This window comes from Bos grunniens, chromosome 15 (assembly GCF_055505025.1).
Source record: "Bos grunniens cultivar Pamir isolate PY7600 chromosome 15, Bosgru_T2T1.0, whole genome shotgun sequence".
Lineage (NCBI taxonomy): Eukaryota > Metazoa > Chordata > Mammalia > Artiodactyla > Bovidae > Bos > Bos grunniens.
Window position 1 is genome coordinate 84,238,960 of NC_141179.1, and position 21,774 is coordinate 84,260,733.

The 21,774-nt window shown below is 47.0% G+C and overlaps 1 protein-coding gene and 1 long non-coding RNA gene across 3 annotated transcripts in view; one reads left to right on the plus strand and one right to left on the minus strand.

Moving 5' to 3' along the window:
* The first annotated feature begins 560 nt into the window (after nt 1-560).
* MS4A1 (membrane spanning 4-domains A1) lies at nt 561-16,842 on the plus strand. Of its 2 annotated transcripts, XM_086341905.1 has the most exons (7): nt 561-1,779; nt 9,876-10,049; nt 10,462-10,581; nt 11,737-11,793; nt 13,291-13,527; nt 14,474-14,575; nt 15,655-16,842. In XM_086341905.1, exons 2-7 carry the CDS (start codon nt 9,891-9,893, stop codon nt 15,889-15,891), a joined length of 912 nt encoding a protein of 303 aa, XP_086198031.1. In that variant the 5' UTR covers nt 561-1,779; nt 9,876-9,890; the 3' UTR covers nt 15,892-16,842. The 2 variants fall into 2 exon arrangements, with proteins under 2 accessions (XP_086198031.1, XP_086198032.1); XM_086341906.1 differs by lacking the exons at nt 9,876-10,049; nt 10,462-10,581 and having other exon boundaries at nt 1,669-1,779.
* Nucleotides 15,585-21,774, minus strand: part of LOC147358901 (uncharacterized) — a 35,911-nt gene continuing 29,721 nt past the window's right edge. The window contains exon 2 of the long non-coding RNA XR_015142454.1: nt 15,585-16,274. This is a non-coding gene — a long non-coding RNA (uncharacterized LOC147358901). The remainder of the gene's footprint in view (nt 16,275-21,774) is intronic.

Consider the following 21,774-nt stretch of genomic DNA (forward strand, 5'->3'; position numbering starts at 1 on the left):
TGGCATATAAGCAGATATGCAACTAATGTTTTTTTTTTTAATATAAAGTAGTCCCTCAAAGCAGAAGGAAGGGGCTTTCCTGGTAGCTCAGTGGTAAAGAATCCACCTGCTGATGCAAGAGCAAAAAAAAGCCAAAGTGTTAGTCACTTAGTCGTGTCTGACTCTTTGCAACCCCGTGGACTGTAGCCCACCAGGCTCCTCTGTCCATGGGATTTCCCAGGCAAGCGTATTGGAGTGGGTTGCCCTTTGCTTCTCCGGGGGATGGATCTCGCTGACCCAGAGAGCAAATCCTGTCTCCTGCATATCCCGCACTGCAGGCGGATTCTTTCATCGCAGAGCCACCAGGGAAGGCCTGGAAGGCCTCAGGCCTCACAGTCCTCCATGACTTAGACCCTGGGACGTTGCCGGCTGTCGAAGCGCCTCAGCAGATACGCGCAGACCCGCAGCCGGAACCTTAAACGGACGGGGGTCTCACGTGTCCACCTCTCCACTCTGCGACGTCAGTGAGAGGCGGCCGCGTGGCTTCTACCTGTGCGTGCTCCACCGCAGCAAGTTCCCTGTTCAAACGCCAGCCTGTCCCCCTGAGCTGCCCCAGCGGTGGGGAGATGGCACTTTTTCTACGTTGCCCCCAAATCAGCCTCTCCAGAACGACTTTTACTTGGTGTTAATCATCTGACTCCAGATCACCTTAAAGAAAAGAGGGAGAAATAGAGAAGAGAGAGAGAGCAAGAGAGAGGGTGTGAACTGACGTCAGGTTCAGCCGCAGAGCTGCCGTGTTTCGGCCCTTTAGACTCGGCAAACGACTGCCCAACTGTAGCCCTGGGTCTCTGATGAGATAAACTAATAGATATGAAAATGTAAAAGTCAGGGAAAATCCAAACTATGAACAAAAAGGTTGTATACTGTAGGGCAAGGGGCACAGCATATTTGGACAGAGCTCTCTTTGCTTCCTGCTCCATACTGATTCTGATTTGGTCTGATCCATCTTCCATCTCACTCTCCCGGCCATCATCCTCCTCCACCCCCTCTGATCCGGCTCTGGGCTCCGGAGTCACACGGCTCCAGCCCCTGCTGCAGAGAGGACACAGGGACTAGACAGGCGGAGGGAAACGGCGAGCATGGAGGTAAAGGTGCTATTTCAGTGACACCCCAAATGTGGAGCTCTCACCTAAGGCTTCCGGGGGCTCGTTCTATAGCACCGAACAATATTTTTAGGCCATCTCTACTAAATTCAACATGAGACGCTCATGGTCCCACTAGAACTCTACGTATGGGCCAATGAGGGTGCAGAGGGCACACACCCCTTCCACTGGAAGGGCTAGGTGACCCCGCATCGCTCTGCGCGGATGCCTCCTCCCACAGCAAATGGAAAAAGGGAGAGTCCTAACAGCCCTCCTTGGGAGAATTTCTAGAGCCCTTCTTGCCCTTGGGGACCATCCACACCTGCTTGCAGGGCGGGGGTACACAGTCCTAATTAAGGCAGCGTGAAGTACGCCTGGCAGTCCCTGGGGTCTTTTTCAAGAAGTGAAACCTCTTGGTATGGCGGAACTTCTTTGTATATCCTCCGGCTCTCATAACTGTGTATTAAACCCAAGCCATCAGCACAGAGCCCAAGGCAGCAGAAGCCCCTGACTTCCTGTCACCTGGTATCCCTCGGCGCTCCCAGGCCTGGCCCCACTCACTCTGGCCCCCGTGTCCTGGGGAAACGAGCTGGTGAGGTGAACTCGGCGGCCAGTACCCACACATCAGCCCTTGAGCCTTGAGACCCCGGAGACTCAGGTAAGGAATCCATTTGCTCTGTTTAAGTGACTGTGAGGCAGTGATGGATAAGACACAGGACGGTTCACGAGACAACAGTCTCAGCTTTGATTCTAGGGCTTCCCTGGTCGGGTTTTCTGGCAGTGTCTTCATCTGAGGAGGGGCAAAACCAAGACGCGCGGTCCACCTACCATCGTAACTGCTCTCTCTCTCAAGAATGGCCTGGGCCAGTCAACTCTGGGTCATTCTACAAAAGCAGCAGACTGCAATATGTAGATTAAAGCATGCTTACTACCTGCTGGGCTCCAACCTGAGCTCCACCACCACCAAGTTACTGAACCTCAATATTCCTCGGTTTCCTTATCTGTAAAACGGGGGCAGCAGTAATACCCCTGCACTATGAAGAATAAACGAGCTAAAGTCCCGACGCTCCTAGAATGGCCCTGTACCAAGTGAGAAAATAATCAGGCACGGCTATTATGAAAACAACACGCCTCTCGCTTTAAATGCTTTTGTCTTCAGAGATATCGCACTAAATGTGAATAGCCGTAGGTGTTGGTAAGCCTCTCGGGCTAGAAGTTTCTGGAGGGGCTTGGTGGACAGCAAACTGAACACAAAACCCTGCCTCAAATCCATCCCAGCCGCTGCTGGTGGGGTGGGTGGCGGTGCGAGAAGGATCTAGTGAAGGCTGATAGAGATGACCTAACCCTGTCATGGTTCTTTCCTGAAACCAGCAACACTCCCATAAAACGGTCTCAGCTCACTGATCAACAGGTGAGGGGAAATGGTTGCCTTTTGGTCTGACACCTGAGTGTGTGTAAAGCTGCCCAGGAAAACGATTCAGTTTCTTATTTATTAGCTCATAGTGTGTAGAAAAGGGAGAAGGCAATGGCACTCCACTCTTGCACTCTTGCCTGGAAAATCCCCTGGATGGAGGAGCCTGGTGGGCCGCAGTCCATGGGGTCGCTAAGAGTTGGACACGACTGAGTGACTTCACTTTCACTTTTCACTTTCATGCATTGGAGAAGGAAATGGCAACCCACTCCAGTGTTCTTGCCTGGAGAATCCCAGGGACGGGGGAGCCTGGTGGGCTGTGGTCTATGGGGTTGCACAGAGTCAGACATGACTGAGCGACTGAACTGAACTGAACTGAAGGAATGCAAAGAGCTGGGGGTTTGAAGAATTTCTGCCCAGGAAGAGCCTTCCATGTGTGTGTGCTCAGTCTGTCTGACTCTTTTGCAGCCCCCTGGGCTGTAGCCCGCCAGGCTCCTCTGTCCATGGGATTCTCCAGGCAAGAACACTAGAGTGAGTTGCCATGCCCTCCTCCAGGGGATCTCCCTGACCCATGGATTGAACCCATGTCTCTTGTGTCTCCTGCATTGGCAGGCGGGTTCTTTACCAGTAGTGCTGCCTGGGAGGCAGGAGATGTGTCCAAACCAGTGGCTTTGTGGGCAGTGTACGGATGTGAGTTTAAGAAACCATGTTGAGACCACCAGTGTTTCTGAAAACCAAGAGATGGGCAATGCTTCTTAAGCCTAAACTCTTAGAATAAAGCAAAGTCTGAAACTGTAAAAAAAAAAAAAAAAAGTCATGTAGAGTCTGTGAGCAGCCAGGTGGAGGGTTTCTCCAGCAGGCAATGATGGATCAGAGATGAGTTCGAGTGCAGGAAAAAGTATAACTTCAGCAGGGATTTAGAGAGCCTGCTCTAGTGGCCACACAGAGGATGGATTAGGAAAGAGAGATGAAAGTCAGAAAAGTAAGATTTTTGTGCTAGACCAGGAAAGGAAACGAGAATCTCACTCATGGGGTGACGCTGGCAGTAAAAAGAAAAAAGAAAAAGGTCCACCTGCAAACCAGGATCCCTTGCAGAGGTAGAAAAGGCAGGACTTGGCCACTGGCTCCACGTAGAGACGAAAGAGCTGGAGAGGAATATGGCTCCAGCTTTCCAAGCCAGGGAGGCAGGGATACGGACATGAAGCTGTCTGAGGGCTGGTGCCTGGCTCAACAGCACACTTTTTATCTCTTGGAGCTGTCTCGCCCCCAGCTCGTGGCATGCAGGACCACAGTGACACGCAGGATCTCGGTTCCCAGACCAGGGATGGAACCCGTGCTCCCTGCGGTGGAAGCGCAGGGTCTTAAACCACTGGGCCTCTAGGGAAATCCCTGCAGCACAGTCCTTGAAAAGAGCGGTTTCAGCCGAGTGGCTCCGGCAGGAACTAGCTGCGGAGTGTCGAGGAGTAAGTGGGTGGTGAGGCGGTGGAGGGAGACAGGAAGCGCTTGAGCCGCTGGGGGCACAGGACTGGGGTGGGGCTGGGAAGTGGCCGGGGCAGGCCCGGGGTAGAGGAAGGGGCTTTGGGGCTGGGGGACACTGCAGTACCTGCTAATCCTAACGAAGGTTCTTCGTTCTGTTCTGAATGTTGTGGACACCGCGGGGGAAGGAGAGGGCGGGACGAATAGAGGCGGTAGCACTGGCGTATACACACGAGCGTGTGTAGCAGAGCAGACAGCTAGTGCGACGCCGCTGCATAGCACAGGGAAGGGAGGCTCAGAGGGAGGGCATGTACATCTGTATACGGCTGGTTCATGCTGCTGTGTGGCAGAAACCAGCACAACACTGTAAAACAGTTATCCTCCAATTAAAAAAAACTTAAAAATTAAAAAACAAAACCGCAGGTTCCAGTGACAGTTATCCTCTGAGCGCCTTACGTTGAAATTATCCCATGTTCTCAAAACAAAACGCTGACTGGAGAGATCAGATCACCAAGGCAGCAAGCAACAGAGCTGGGGCCTACAAACAGCAGAGCTCTTTCCGCCTTATCCTCCATGAACAGAACGAGAGCCGGAGACGCGAGGGCAGATCTCTGAAGAATTAGACCGCAGTGAAAGGAGACGGGCGGAGGGGCACCGGCAGCAGGGAGGAAGTGAGGCCACGCTTCCTCAGAGACAGGCACTCCGGAGGCCACGAGGGGAAAATGAAAACTATTTTGAGTGGCAAAGGAGGAAGCTGAGGTAACAAGAGCTGTGCAGCTTTGAGCTTCTGAGTAAAGGATGGGCTTATTGGACCTAAAAGTCATTATTCAAACCAAAACCCATAAAGGCTGTGGGATGGTCTTCAGTATAGGTGGACAGGGGAACCGTGTGGGCGCTGTTCACAAACCCCAAACGATTTGCAGAAGTTGCTCTAATAACACAGGGCAGGGTCTGATCAACGCAGTCCTGCTTTTAGTATAGTTCAGTGAGAATAAAACCCTCTTATGACCACATTTGACCAATGTGATCAGTCATCGCTACCAAGTGTACCCACTGGTCTCTGAGCCTAACCGTGTGCTGGAAAAGACACCGGCGGGGACAAAAAGTCACAGTGAACAATTAAAAAAGTGCACAGGGTAAGGCTGCAGGAATCTACAGTATTCTGATGACTGCGTGGCCCAGTTTCATATATCCCCAGAGAATAAAATGAATAAAATCTTTTCAGTAGTCAGTCTACAATAACCTGCTATAAATATATATATATATATATATATATTTATATGGGCTTCTCTGGTATATATATAGTTATTTCCATGAAAAAATGAAGTAGCATAGAGAAACAAGTATGTCTGTGTTTATAAATTACCATTTACAGTAATATATGTGTTGAAGGTTTTGTAGAAATACACTTGTCAGAGTGAGACATCATTCTAAGAGAAACAAAATATTCCCCTCCAAAGTCATTAGTGCCATCAGTCATTGCTGACACAGCCCTGGCAGGGCTTGTTCACATAAAAGGTTTATGTCACCAATAATATAACCTTAAGCAACTGAGAAATAAGGAGACATTAAAACAACAGTAGTCCAGTCATCGCCTTCTGTCCAGATAACTGATGACCTTGGCTCTGGAGAGAAGCAAGGAGACCCCGGCTCACTCCATACTTGTTATTCTTGTTTAGTTGCTAAGTCATGTCTGACTCTTTGTGGCCCCGTGGGCCTGCCAGGCTCCTCTGTCCACGCGGTTCCCCAGGCAAGAACCCTGGAGTGGGTTGCCATTTCCTACTCCAGGGGATCGTCCCGACCCAGGGATCCAACTCACACTTCCTGTATTGGAAGGCAGGTTCTTTACCACTGGGCCACCAGGGAAGCCCCTTCCATGCTTAACCGTGGGAGAATTAACTAAGTTCTCAGAACTCCCATTTCCATGCCCGCAGAAAGACAAAACGCCCAGTTAGTAGGAAAGGTGTGGGAGAGCTGGAGCCAGGTACCCAATATCCCTGGCACGGAGCGGGCGCTCCGTGAACAGCTCCATGTGGTCCAGCCTGCAGTGCAGAGAAAGGCACCAGCCTCAGGGCCCTGGGTTTGGCTCTGTCACTACGTGCAAGGTCTTTTTTTAAAAAACGTGTCCATCATTTATTACTCATGGTAATTATGGGAGTATGTCAACATTTTTTTTGGCTGCACTGCACACAGCCTGGGGGATCTTAGTTCCCCAAGGGATCGAACCTGCACCCCCTGAATTGGAGGCACAAAGTCTTAACCGCTGGACCACCAGGGAAATCCCAAGGGCAAGGTCTCCAACAAGGCATGTCCCATCCCCGCGCCACAGTTTCCTCATTTGTCAAACAAACAGAATGGTTTCTGAGGTTCAGACTGGCGCTGAAAACTCCGCCTGCTCACCAGAAATGACTTTGTAAACTCCTTTAGTGGTCTATGTTAATATATTGCCTTTTGTTGGCGGTCTTGTGGGGAGGTTTGTGGTGCAAAGCAGGTCCCTGAGACCACCTGGCATCTGGCAGTCTAGAGATGGGGCAAACATCAGGTGTGACAAACCCACAGCCTCTCCTCGTTCCTTCTACCACGGCTCAGACAGCTATTCTGCTTTCAACTGATTTATAATCTCCCAAATCATACATTTATATGAATTAGAAGGAAAAGCTTCACAAAGGAAAGGCTAAATTCCTGTTCCCCACGGGAGACAAAGCAGCCTGGTATCATAAATACTGTGTTGGGTAGGTCTTAGCCCTCATTTTCTAAAATTTTTATTGGCGTGTAGTTGCTTTAAAGTGTTGTTGTTAGTTTGCGCCGTCCATCCAAGTCAGCCAGCTATTACATAAACACACATCCCCCTCGTTTTCGGATCTCCTTCCCGTTTACATCAGGGAACACTGAGCAGGGCTCCCTGTGCCACAGCAGTGGCATTAGTCAGCTCCTTCACACCTGGGCGTGTGCAAACGTCAGCCCCAACCTCCCAGCTCATCCCTGCGCCCTTCCCCAGCTTGGTGATTCGTATGTTTGTTCTCTGTAATGATGCCTCTATTTCTGCCAAGCCCTCATTTTCAATCCCTGGTGGCTGTGACTTTGAACAAGTTACTCACGCCTCTGTGTCCTTGCTGCCGTTTTTGCACAAGCGAGGCAATGCTTCCTCCCGTCTCCCCCGTGAGGCTCAGGTGAGGTGCCAGACCCAGAATGTTTGTGTTACTGGGAAGTGGGCACAGGACGGGGCCTGGGAGGCTCCCAACACCTGTCCTCAGCACCCCGGCAGGCGCCCAGAGATAAGCACACGGGATGCACAGCCTCGGCCTCCAAGGCCACTCACGTGACTCAGTCAATGAGGACAACACGAACTCTGTGTCCCTAAAGGAAGACTTCCAGGGCCCAGGAAAGGCTCCGCGGAATTCATGCCAGTAACTGACCCAAAGAAATGAATTACGAAGGGGGTCACACGATGAAGAAGGTAGAACAGTCTTAAAGTGTCAGAACCGGAAAGGGACATTTCTGTTCAGAACCCAGAGATCAGACCACATTTACTTTCTCCTATGTACGGGGCATTTTCACTTACGTTAACATACTTATTTATCACAACCTGTCTGTGAAAGGTGTATCGGTCTCATTTTTCAGATGGGAAAAAAAATAGAAACAAATGCTCCTAAAGGAAATCATGGTAAGGACAGGAGCAAGAACAAAAGAAGCGAAGGCTTCAGACATGGGTGCTTCACCTGCATCCACTTCTTCAGTTACCCTCACGAGGACACTTCTCAACCCAGGCTCACTTTCATTACTTTTAAACGTACTCGCTTACTTGGCCGACTGTCCCCGGGTCTCGGGGCGGCACGAGGCCCCTCCCTCTTCACCGCGGCATGCGGGGTCTCTGGTGGCATCTTGCAAACTCTTGGTTGCGGCAGATGGCTCATCCCGGATGGGACCCGGGCCCCCTGCAGTGGGAGAGTGGAGTCTTAGCCACTGGACCTCTGGGGAAGTCCCAGGCGTGCTGTGACTAGTAAAGAAGAAACGCAAGGGATGTATGCTCTAGTAGGGAAAGACAAACGATAAAGAAGCAGGCAAACACAGCAGCTACTCACAGTGAGTGACCACGAAGCAAAGAAAGGGAGCAGCTGCGGGAGAGTCATCGGGAGGCCGCGCTGTGGACTGAGGGCTCGGGGAAGGCTTCTTCGCGATGCTGAGGTCTGAGCTGCCCCCGGCTGAGGCACACAGGCCATAGGGCCACTGAAGTCTTAAAGCAACTGTACGAGACAGGAATTATCACTGCCCCCGTTTTATGGCTGAAGAACTTGAGGCCCAGAGTTTGAAGAACTTGCCCAAAGTTTCACAGCAAACAGGGAAATCATGATCTGAACCTAGGCAGTCTGATGTATGATTCAGGAGGCCACCGTCTTACACAGCACCTTCGAGAACCTCCCTGAGGTGACGTACTCAAGATTGCAGAGTTAGTGGGAGCAGGGCAGACTGTACTGGGCCCTCCTGACTGCAGGCACAGTCTTCACCATCTTCCACCACGGTGACTCTGGCCCATCACCACGGACAAAAGCAGATAAGCAGAGGACAAGGAGAAGCCCGTGAAAAGTACATTTTCTTGTATTAAAGCACAAGAGAAGCAGCCACGGGTGACGGACGCACAGAACACACAAGTTAACGAGTGTGACCTTCTCCACAAAGAAAAACCGTGACCCTCGTGTGGGTGTCGAGAGTGCTGGCAGGGGGCCCTGAGCCAGACACCTGTACATCTAAAAACAGGCTCAACCTAAAGGTTGAGGATGTTCTTTTATTTGGCAGAAGTTTTTAGGACTTAAGCCCAGGAAGCAGCATCTCAAGGAATCCTGAGAGAACTGCCCTGAAGAGCCGAGGGAAGGCGCCAGGTCATTCAGAAGTTTGGAAGCAAAAGGCAGGTAGCCTGAACATCAAGATGTTACTGTTAATTAAAGGAAATCAGACCTTCCAAGTTAGGGAATTCAGTGCTTTTCTATGTATGGGAAGATGTAAGAGTCTGGCCTCATGGAAATCATTCCTTTCATATTGTTGTTCAGGTGCTCAGTCGTGTCTGATCCCACGGACTGCAGCACACCAGGCCTCCCTGTCCTTTACCATATCCTGGAGCTTGCTCAAACTCATGTCCGTCGAGTCAGTGATGCCATCCAAGCATCTCATCCTCTGTCGTCCCCTTCTCCTCCCGCCTTCAATCTTTCCCAGCATCAGGGTCTTTCCAATGAGTCAGTTCTTCACATCAGGTGGCCCAAGTATTGGAGTTTCAGCTTCAGCATCAGTCCTTCCAATGAATATTCAGGACTCATTTTCTTTAGGATGGACTGGTTGAATCTCCTTGCTGTCCAAGGGACTCATAAGAGTCTTCTCTGACACCACAGTTCAAAAGCATCGGTTCTTCGGTGCTCAGCTTTCTTTATGGCCCAACTCTCACATCCATACATGACCACAGGAAAAACCATAGCCTTGACTAGACGGACTTTTGTTGGCAAAGTAATGTCTCTGCTTTTTAATATGCTGTCTAGGTTGGTCATAGCTTTTCTTCCCAGGAGCAAGCGTCTTTTAATGGGTGCCCTTAGGGCTCAGAAATTCACACTGCAGGGCCAGAATCACTGATGACTCTGACATCCTCAATTACTGATCAGGCAGGAAATACTCCACTTGTCATACCTTGTCTGAGATGCTCCCCCAGACCCTGTCTCAGAACGTGGAAGGAGGCTTTGCCTCAGATCCAAAGCCAGTAGGAAGAGGCTCTGACTGTCTTCAGTGACGCCTTGCAGAGAACACAGAGGAAACTATTCAGATTCACGACAAGGTAGAAGTTAGCTAACAGTCCTGTTTCCTCTCATTTTATTACTTATCTTCAGGAGTCTGAGGGTGAAATGACGACACCCAGGAATTCAATGGTTGGAGCCTTCCCAGCAGAGCCTCTGAAAGGTCCCATTGCCATGCATGCTGCTCAGAAAGTGGTTCCCAGGAGGGTGCCTGTGGTGGTGGGCCCCACACAGAGCTTCTTCATGAGGGAAGCGAAGGCTCTGGGGGTAAGTCAGTCACCCTGCATTCCACATCCTAGGGACTCTCTGGCCTCTAGAAGCAGCTGCTACAGGCCAGGTACAGGATTCAACCTGACTAGAAGGTATTTGATCCAACATGAGGTGTTCTTTATGTCTGACATGGGCTGTGGGGCGGGGGGGTGGTCAAACCAGGGATGCAGAGATTACTGCGGTTTATGCTCCCCTGCCCCGATCCTGAGACTTGCACAGTTAGGGGCCTCCATCCCAATTCATCACCAGTATCCCAGTATACCTGCCATGGAAATGCCGGGGTGGTGGGGAAAATGAATCTGAAGATGACAAAGGTCTTGGGCCCTTGAACGCTTGCTCTGGACATCTCACACCGTCCTTCCGCCCTCCTGCGGAAGTTCCGCCGTCAGCGCCCCTCTCCTCCCCGCAGGCTGTCCAGATCATGAACGGGCTGTTCCACATTGCCCTGGGCAGCCTCATGCTGATCCACATGGACGTCTACATGCCCATCTGTGTAACCTTGTGGTACCCTCTCTGGGGAGGCATCATGGTGAGTAAAACCTAGTAACCTTAATGGGGAGTGATGCAGACAAAAAAGTTCAAAGCAGCTCCACAGGAATATACCAGATCACCTATGTGTTGAGGAAAGCATAGGAGTGGGGAACAGGTTGTCTGGTTGAAGTGATTTAGAGGAAAAAGAGGCTGAGTTGAGCTTGAGTCTCATGGTTGAGTCACTGGTCACACTTCTTGGGAATTCAGAGAACGGGGCCCGACGTGGATGTCCACAGCGGGGGAAGACCGCTCCAAGGACGACCTCTCCAAACTCAACGGCTGGGGTGGAGCTGGGTGGGTCCTAGACTGTACGGGTTGGTGTTTCAGAAAGCAAGAGTGGGCGGGGGCATTGCAGCTCCTCCCACCTGGCCCTTCTTCCGGACGATTCTCTTTAGTTCCTGTCTCGTGTGGTGAAACAGTCTCATGCCAAGTAAACCCCCCTCGCCTTTCAGCAGAGCAGTAATCCTCATGGCTGCTCCACGTGCAGCTTTCCAAGTCTGCAACCCTGTGTGCATGAGGTGTGAGGCAGTGATGTCTTTATCCCCATTACACTTTCACAGATGAGCTCTGAAGACAGGTTCAGGACTGAAATTTTCAGGGCAAGGAGAGATCGACTAGAGCCAGAGTTTCCTCCATTTTACAGCTTGAAGAGTAGAACGGGAACACGAGAAACAGTGATCACTTCCCGTAGCAGCCCACATTTTAATGATGCGCCTGCTACGTGAGGCCAAGTGCCTCTTCTGCGTCAGTTCACTCATCATTGCCATCAGTCATTGAAAACACGGTGGACTCCAAAGAACAAGTCCCCAAATTGTTTTAAAAAATGGAAAGCTAAAAATAAAACTTTTAAATTCACAGTGTGAGTACCAATTGACATGGAAATGTGAGTTCTGCCTCTGGTTTTACTAAGTGCCTAGTCACAGATCCCCAGCTGGTTGAATGAAAGGCATGGATTTAATGTGGTTGAGCCTGAATAGTGGAGAAATATGTGCTGAAAAATGAATGAGTCCATTAAAAAGGGCAGGGAAAGTGATTGAAAGGGTGGACAGCTTTTTCACAATCGCTTCTCCACATTAAAAGGTGATCTTCCTCTCTGCCCCTCTCCCTGCTGCTTCTCCCATCTCTCCCCACCCACCACCTCTCTTTTTTACAGTTCATCATTTCTGGATCACTGCTGGCAGCAGCGGAGAAGAACTCCACACAGAGCATGGCAAGTAACACATGCCCTCCTTTCCCGCACATCAGAGCAGTGTCTGCTTTCTCAGCTGGAAACAAGGACCCTGGAAGACCCTTGGAGTCACAGTAGCAGTTACCCCTCAACCCCCAGAAGTGAAAGATCCTCTATGATGCTACTGTGACTGGTTCATAACAAACGTGAAAACGGGATGTCCGTGGAAACAGAGGCAGATCGATGAAGAGCAGGCTTATGGTCTCAGGAATGAGAGATGCTGCAAGAGACTGAGATCTCTTTGAAAGTCGTGTCTGTTCTCTCAGATCAGCATTGAGGAAAATGGTCTAATCAAGACCGTGGTTGACTCAAGTCTTAGTTAACCTTGAGCTGTAGCCTTGGGCAAGCCAGCTTCCCCCTACGTACCTCTAAATTTTCACCTAAGAGATGGAGATAACAGTCCTTGCTACCATATGAAACTGTCCTGAGGATAAAACAGAGTAACGTATATGCAGGATAAAGTATATGAAGGTGCTTCAGGGGCTATAAGGAGCTAGAGGGGTCTTGCTCATGGAACTCCTCAGGACACATTCACACCCAGGTAGACCCCCTGACTCTCTACAGGTCAAGAGTTTACCAGCAGGCTTCCTTCTTCAACTTTTCTACATTTACTAAGGTCTTCCTAATTTAAGTCACTTCCGAAGTCCATGAGAGATTGAGATGGCTCCCCTCTAGAGGTGGTCTGACAAACTCACTTTGTGGGGAAAACAACTGTTTATGAAGATGAAGTTGTATTTAAAGTACAGCCCGTCGTACTGACTTGATCTGTAGGTCACACAACCAGGGATGAAATGTCCGTGTTGTAAGATAATCATCAGTAACCACACGTCATTGTGGTGCTTGTTGCGTGAATCGTCCTGGTTTTGACCCTTCGTCATCCCTGCAAGGTGGCGAGCCCTACCCAGGACGCCAGCCCTAAGTGTGTTTGTTTTGGGAGGTGGCTGGCTGACCGGGGCTGACTGCAGCCTGTGTCCACAGGGAGGAGGAGGTGCATTACTACTTGTGTGTCTCCACCCGATGGCGCAGACCTGGAGGGGCCAACCTGCTCTCTCCCTGCCTGTACCCACAAGGCATCCTGCTTCACTGTGACACACCCTGAATACTACTTACTTCATTTGCTCAACAGCTGTGCACTGAACGTCTACTAGGATTCCAGGGGGCGGGGGGGAGGGGGGAAGGGGTGGGCCCTGGCAGCTAAAGGAAGTACGAGGATCGCTTTAGAACATTTTCTCGATGAACTGATTGGATGGGTGGCATAAATGAGGTGAGGAGGACCGAGAGCGAGACAAGGTGCAGACAGGAAGGTGTTTATTTTACAGTGACAAAGACGCTAAAACAGCCAAGAGAGACAGGACTTAGCAGGATTTAGATGTAGTACCTTTATGAGTCAGGAAAATAAGATCTGGAACTCTGTCCTAGCTCATATTGTCCAATTGGAAATGAGACTCAATTAATAAGTATCTGTGTCTCTTATTTCAGCTTACAGGAAGACTAATAATGAGCTCTTTGAGCCTCTTTGCTGCTATTTCTGGAATAATTTTTTTGATCATGGACATATTTAATATGACAATTTCCCACTTTTTTAAAATGGAGAATCTGAACCTTATTAAGACTCAGGTGCCGTATATTAACATCAACAACTGTGAGCGAGCTAACCCTGATGAGAATAACTCTCAGTCCGTGGAATATTGTGCCAGGATACGGTTTGTGTTCCTGGTGAGTATGAAGTGGGATTTACTTTCCGGAAGGAAACACGGCATTTCTCTTAAGATCATCAACTCTGGGTCCAGGCTGTCTGTGCCTGTTGCTTAGTGCCTACGTGCTTTTGAGCAGAATTCTGGCCACATCGCACTCTGTCTCATTTTCTTCCTCTGTAAAATGGGAGATGGTGACAGTATTTATACAACTGTTCTGAGGGATGAGTTAACACGTGAAAAGCACTTCGAACAGTGTCTGGTACACAGAAAGTGCTATTTAAGCCTTTGCTTTAACACTTATTAGTACTATTAATGGAACTAATCTTTATTATTAAGATGAACATTGAAGAACCTAAGTTGTAATAAATGCCATTTGCCTCAAGGGCTTCCCACGTGGCTCAATAGTAAAGAATCCACCTGCCGATGCAGGAGATGTGGGTTTGATCCCTGGGTCTGGAAGATCCCCTGGAGAAGGAAATGGCAACCCACTCCAATACTCTTGCCTGGAAAATCCCATGGACAGAGGAGCCTGGCGGGTTACTGTCCATGAGGTCATAAAAGAGCTGGACATGACTTTAATGACTAAAACTTCACTTCACTTGAAGGAAAAAAAATACATCTCCCAGGTGTGGAGAAATTTCCTTGGTGTAATACTATACTACCTAAAGCTGGATACAGTTTCATGTGGAACTCACATTAAACTGTTCTTACCTGCACGGAATTGATTCTTCAACTAATTATTACTGCCTTACTTTCGGTCAACAACACACACTCTCTGTTATGTGCCAGGAGCTGCACTAAGGGTTAGGGTTATGCAGATGCCAGCATTTCTCACAGTCAGTCACATTTCCCTCCAGAACTGGCCTTTTAATCATTTACTTTTAGTCAACGGTCATGTGCTGTGCATTAACCATATTCTCGTATCTTCATTAGTACATTTTTACCCTCATTTTTCTGTTCTTCAGAGCAATTTCGCAGTGATGATGATCTTTGCCTTCCTCCAGAAACTTGTGACAGCTGGCACTGTTGAGAATGAGTGGAAAAAACTATGCTCCAGACCCAAAGCTGTAAGTAGAAGCTGTGCCATTCACAACCTCCCTTAGGAGAGTCTCACCTGCAAAAATCATCTATGGAGAGCGTAATCTGATGAGTCTGGAGCATCATGAAAAATGATTCTTGCATATTTCTGGGAAGCAGAAAATACCAGTAATGTTCAGCGCATTTGAGAAATGGCTGACCGGGGCTGACTGCAGCCTGTGTCCACAGGGAGGAGGAGGTGCATTACTACTTGTGTGTCTCCACCCCATGGCGCAGACCTGGAGGGGCCAACCTGCTCTCTCCCTGCCTGTACCCACAAAGCATCCTGCTTCACTGTGACACACCCTGAATACTACTTACTTCATTTGCTCAACAGCTGTGCACTGAACGTCTACTAGGATTCCCAGGGCGGGGAGGGGGCGGGGGCATGGCAGTTAAAAGAAGTACAAGGGTCCTGTGCTCCGTGCATCCTCTTACTAACCTTGGACTCTGCTGGACTTCAGTCGTGCCTCCTGATTTCAGGTTTCCATACCTAGATGGCTGAAGGCTGATTACAGCCACTAGTTCTTCCAAACCCAATTTTGCAGTACTCCCTTCTCCCCTCTTCTTTCTACCTAATCTCTCTTCCAAAACAGCAGGTTCAAAGAGGCCCTACGGTTGAGAGATATGAATATCCCAGTGATAGATCAACTGTCGACGGCTTCAGAACCATAGGATGTCAGCTTTGCAACAGAATTTAGAAATCAGTGTTAATGCCTTCATTTTGCAAGTGAGGAAAACAGGACTAGAGACAGCAAGTTAATACTTTCCTGAGGTTATCTCCAATAAAGCCCAATCAAAACTGAAATATAAATTCCTCTGTTATCGCAGTGTTCTTTCCCGAACACTGTGAGTTCATTCCAGGTAAGGTGGCAAGTATTTGCTGGCCTTGAGGATAAGCCTTGACTAGTGGTTTGGTGAGGATCTGAACACCTGGGATACCAATCCTGGTATGCAGAAGCATTTAGAAAACAGCATAAAAACCAGGAGATACCAATATTTGTGCAGACTGTTGAGAAATGTGCCAGTGATCAAAGTCGAGAAAAGTTTGCTCAATTTTGTGTTCCAGAACGTTGTTCTCCTGTCAGCTGAAGAAAAAAAGGAGCAGGCGATCGAAATAAAAGAAGAAGTGGTTGAGCAGATTGAAGTGGCTGAGCAGATTGAAATATCTTCCCTACCAAAGAATGAAGAAGACATTGAGATTATTCCAGTCCAAGAAGAAGAGGAAGAAGAAGCAGAAATGAACTTTCCAGAGCCCCCCCAAGACCAGGAAGACTCGCCAATAGAGAACGACAGTGTCCCTTAAGCTGCTTTTTTCTTTTGCTGTTTTCTTTTCTCTTTCAGCGTTACTGTTCACAGCTTCCCAGAGACTTACTCACCCGCGTTTCTGAAGGCGCTCTGCACGTGGCCTCAAGTCTTCCTCTGGTCTTGGCGTGGAGCGACCACAGACAGCTCCCTTCTCCCCATCCTCATTCAGAGTATGAACACAGGCCCCTGCAGCAGACTGTCGCACCGTGCTTCTCGCTTAGGCAGCCTTCTTACAGTGAAAAGAGAGAGGTCCGAATAAGGGCTGTGGAGTGTGATTTGTCACTGGCCTGACTCTTGGACAAGGTGTAGCAGAGTAGTCACAGCAGCAGTAGCAGCAGCAGAAGTTTGTTTTTTCATTTTTCTCTCTCCAATAGGCAGACTCTGTATCAGATGAAAAATGTAAGTGACTGCTCCATGCCATCCTTAAGCTATCTTTGATTTCTTCCACATCTACATTTGTGTGTGTGTGTGTGTGATCTCTTTTGTACCACTGTTTTCAGGAAAGTAAAAAATAATAATAATGAGGCACGGTAAAGAACCTATCCCATCTGTCTTTCTTTGGGGCTGACACTGTTGCCTTTGTGTCTCACTGGAGGAGCTCTAAGGGGCCAGTCCTCAGCCCTGTCTGTACAAACAGCACCGCTTATGCCTGGATCTGTCTCCTTCCGTCTTAACTTTTCCTAGCTCCTCCTCTAGGCTCTTGGCTGCACTGTCTACATACTTTTCCCCTTTAGGCAAGAGAAGAAAGGATGATGGAAACAAATGCCGTAATGAATGCCCAAGTCGCAAAGGATGATCAGTGCTTGCATTTTTCAGTGTTTTCCAGTTCACAAAACATTTTATCAAATAATTGTCATTGATCTTCCATGATCAAGGAAAAAAATTCCTATCTCTGTTTTACAATGTTCACACAGTAAGCAAATAAATCAATGTAACTTGTCAATAGTCACCACAAGTAATTTTGAGAGTCTTATTTCATACCCAGATCTTCTTATTCAAATACTGTAATGCTTGAAACCACAGAATTGCCTATCCAGTGTCTACGTAAGAGCCGAATCAACAGGTTTATCAAGCATCTGCTCTCTGACCAGCATGAAAGAGGTGTTGAGAAAGACACAAAAGAATCAGAAATCATGTTTTACCCCTTGGGGACAAAAAACTTAAACATTCAGTCTTCAAAAACTCACTAACATACAATTCGCTGTCAGATTATAAAATGCAGATACTAAGTGCTAGAGACATTCTGAGAAAGATCATGCTCGAAAATAACACAATTACTTACAATGCCAGATCTCAGGGACTGTTTACCCTACCTCTAGATTCTTGTTCAGAGAGGTTACTACCCTACACAGAGAGAGCGTTAACCTAGGAAGATATCACTAAAATCTATCAACCATGTTTGAGCATTTGCTGCATGGTAAATGCTGCCAGACCCTGACGGGTATATAGATGATGCAATTTGCACCCTCAGGGACACTTCCACTTTGTTAGGGACCACGGATAAAAGATATTTGTGGTGATTAGAGAAAAAAAAGTAGGTGGGGCATTTCTCTGTGTAAAGTTCTTGAAAATGGCTTTAAATGAATAAAACACTATGTGTGCTCAGCTGCAGCAGCTGATTCAAACAAGGTGTTCCTCTAAGCTTCTCTACTCTTGTTAACATCCTGGTCACAGGAGCCTCCAACATTCTCAAGTTCGTATTCACGTAACCCTAGTCTGGGTTTGAACCGTGAGATGTCAAAACATTGACTATTCGTGTCAATATATTCTAACACACACACACACACATTCCCAAGGAAAATTCTCCTGGAGTAGGTCATTAATAACACATTCCTTTCTGTCTTCACCCCAGAATGTGCCGGGACTATGGGGTGGTGAACTAGGACCAGTCCCTACCTTGGACTAGGGGAAAGGGAAGAGGGTGCAGCTATGACTAACTCAAGGCAAAAACTGGTGAGAAAACCTCCAAAAAAGACAAGATCTTGGGACTTCCCTGGCTGTCCAGTGGTTAAGACTGCATTTCCAATGCTGGAGGCATGGGTTTGATCCTTCATTGGGGAACTAAGATCCTACATGCCATGCTGCATGGCCAAAAAAAAAAAAAAAAAAAAAAATTAAGGACAGGAGTTCTTATTTCTATCTCATTTTCTCAACTTCTTAAATATATATGAGGATCCTTCTCCAAACACATGGCTTCCTTAAGTGTTTTAGTTTCTTTTATTCATTTTTTAAAATAGGGCTTCCCTCGTAGCTCAGTCGGTAAACAATCTATCTGCAATACAGGAGACCTGGGTTCAATTCCTGGGTTGGGAAAATGCCCGGGAGAAGGAAATGGCAACCCACTCCAGTATTCTTGCCTGGAGAATTCCATGGACAGAAGAGCCTGGCAGGCTACGGTCAATGGGGTCGCAAGAGTCGGACTTGACTTAGTAACTAAATCAATTCATTTTTATATTTTCAAATAGTTTTTACTGAGCCTACATTAACTCCTTATCACAAGACACCACTGATGTCTACTCTTAGAAAATGAAAATCCTTGCTATGACTTTCTTTCCAGTTATCTCTTTGGCAATTTGTTCACTGACCACCCCACTCTGCTCAGGATTAAGAGATTTCTTGGGATGCAGGAAGTTTAGTGCTAAAACCCAGATTGTCTGAGGCAAACCAGGATGAATGGTTGATCACCCTAGTTCAAGACAATACATGATTTTACCCAGATGCAATCACTGCGTAATAATATAATATTTTATACTTAAATTTATATCATAAATATATTTCTTTTGTTGTTGTTGTTTAGTCAGTCAGTCGTGTCTGACTCTTTGCGACCCCATGGACTGCAGCATGCCAGGCTTCCTTGTCCTTCATCATCTCCCAGAGTTTGCTCAAATTCATGTCCATTGAGTCGGTGATGCCATCCAACCATCTCATCCTCTGTCATCCCCCTCTCCTCCTGTCCTCAATCTTTCCCAGCATCAGAGTCTTTTCCAATGAGTTAGCTCTTTGCATCAGGTAGCGGAAGTATTGGTGCTTCAATGAAGCTTCAGTCCTTCCAATGAATATTTGGGATTGACTTCCTTTAGGATTGACTGGCTTGATCTCCTTGCTCTTCAAGGGACGCTCAAGAGTCTTCTCCAACACCACAGTTCAAAAGCATCAATTCTTCAGTGCTCAGCTTTCTTTATGGTCCAGCTCTTACATCCATATATGACCACTGGAAAAAAGACATAGTTTTGACTACATGGACCTTTGCTGGCAAAGTGATGTTTCTACTTTTCAATACATTGTCTAGGTTTGTCATAGCCTTTCTTCCAAGGAGCAAGCATCTTTTAACTTTATGGCTGTAGTCACTGTCTGCAGTGATTTTAGAGCCTAAGAAAATAAAACCTGTCATTGTTTCCATTGTTTCCCCATCTATTTGCAGTGACGTGATGGGACCAGATGTCAGGTCTTCAATTTTTGAATATTGAATTTTAAGCCAGCTTTTCAACTCTCCTCTTTCACTTTCACCAAGAGGCTCTTTAGTTCCTCTTTTTCTGCCATTAGGGTGGTGTCATCTGAATGTCTAAGGTTATTGATATTTGTCCTGGCAATCCTGATTCCAGCTTGGGATCCCTCCAGCCCAGCGTTTCTCATGGTGCACTCTGCATATGAGTTAAATAAGCAGGGGACAGTATACAGCCTTGACGTGCTCCTTTCTTGATGTGGAGCCAGTCCGTCGCTCCACTCCAGTTCTAACCGTTGCTTCTTCACCTGCATACAGGTTTCTCAGGAGGCAGGTAAGGTGGTTTGGTATTCCCATCTCTTTAGGAATTGTCCACAGTTTGTTGTGATCCACACAGTCAAAGGCTTTAGTATAGTCCATGAAGCAAAAGTAGATATTTCTATACTGTTACATAATTTTTTTATTGGTATATAATTTTCTTAAGTATTATTTTTAGTTGCAACTTAGTACTTCACTGAATCAATATAGGATAATTAACCATTCCTCTATAATTGGGTACTTAGGGTATTTCCTTGTCTTTTTGGGTTTTTTTGCAAATCACTTTTATAGCTGCAGAAACCATGAGTAAGAAAAAACATATTTCCTGTTCTCATTATTCAAAATGTGGTTTCACATGTCAGGCCTCGTCAATTCCACCAGCAGGAAGCACTGGCACTTGTTAAAAGCCAGGGAATTAGTTTTTATCACACTTTGAGAAGAGAAAAATCCAATACACAGAAAAGGTAGCTTGGATTTGATTTGTTTTTAAACTCTTGGTACACAGCCTACAACACCAATCAGAAATCGTCATAAGTCTGTAAACCTGAGAGGTTATACATTCTCAGCTAAAGAGAACCAAGCAATATAAGCTGAATATGGTAGAATCATTTAGTGGCAAAGCTGCAGCTAAGCTAGGAGTTCCCCATGGAATTGTGTTTGCCGCCTGCTCACCTCTTCCACTAATGACTTACTGTAAGAAAGTTACTCTTACCTAGTATGCATTCTGCTGCAAGGGAGAACAAACATTCTAAAGCAAGAACTAGTCATTGGGGAATCATTACTTATCCAAAAGTACTTACTGATGCCAGCCTATCAGTAAGCAAAAATAAGCAGAGTCCCGTCCTTGTAGAGCTTACTATCTGGTTAGACAGAGATCAGTAATATACTCATTAGGCACTTACTATGGGTATGACATCCTGTGAAGAACAGAGTGGTATACTTCGAGATAAGAAAAGTCCTCTGCCCTCAAAAATCAGAAAAACCCCCGCCCCCAAAGCTCCCTGCCCTCAAAAATAAGAAAAACCCCTGCTCTTTAGTGCCCAACTGGAGATGATAAAAACCATATGCATTAGAAGATAATCAGTACAGATACAAGAAAATTCAGTGGAAGAAGAATAATCCTTCAACCAGTTGGTGGATAAATTGGACAGTCACGTACAAAAAAGAATAAAACTGGACACTTAGCTCATATCACTCACAAAAATTAACTCAAAATGGATCGGAGGCCTAAACATAAGAGCTAAAACTATAGAGCTCTTAGAAGAAAACAGATAATAAATTCATAACTTTGGATTAGGCGGTGGTTTCTTAGACACTAAAAGCGTAAACAAATAAAAAGAACAGATCATCAAAATTAAAAACTTTTGTGCTTCCAAGGGCCCTATACAGAAAATGAAAGCAACCCACAGGAGGGGGTAGAATATCTGCAAATCATGTATCTGACAAGGGTCTAGTATCCAGAATGTGAAAAGACAACTTACAATTCAACAATAAAAAGACACAGAGCCCAATTAAAAATTGGGCAAAGGATGTGAATATATATTTGTCCAAAGAAAATATGCAAATGGTCAATAAGCATACGAAAAGATGCTCCTCACCAGTCCCTAGGGAAATGTAAATCAAAACCACAATGAAGGAACTTCCTTGGTGGTGCCCTGGTTAACACTTCACCTTCCTAAGCAGGGGGTGTGGGTTCCATCCCTGGGCAGGACAGTTGGGATCCCACATGGCATACTGCCAAAAAACCAAAACATAAAACAAGCAATGTTGTAACAAACTCAATAAAGACTTTAAAAATGGCCCACAGCAAAAACATCTTTAAAAAACAAAAAACCACAATGAGATATGACTTCACACCCACACAGATGGCTATAATCAAAAAGAAACTAATGAGTTTAGTGAGGATCAGGAGTAATTAGACCCTCATACACTGCTAGTGGTAATGTAAAAGGGTGTAGCTGCTTTGAAAAACTGTCTGGCAGTTCCTCAAAAAGCTAAACATATGAGTTACTCTAAGGCCCAACTAAGATCATGGCATCCGGTCCCATCACTTCATGGCAAATAGACGGGGAAACAGTGGAAACAGCGACAGACTTTATTTTCTTGGGCTCCAAAATCAGT

What these genes read in the sequence shown, in the direction of transcription:
- MS4A1 (XM_086341905.1), top strand. Translation starts at nt 9,891, where the DNA reads ATGACGACACCCAGGAATTCAATGGTTGGAGCCTTCCCAGCAGAGCCT. An exon ending in CTCTCTGGGGAGGCATCATG is followed by an intron (nt 10,582 to 11,736) that starts GTGAGTAAAACC and finishes TCTTTTTTACAG; the next exon opens with TTCATCATTTCTGGATCACT. An exon ending in AGAACTCCACACAGAGCATG is followed by an intron (nt 11,794 to 13,290) that starts GCAAGTAACACA and finishes CTCTTATTTCAG; the next exon opens with CTTACAGGAAGACTAATAAT.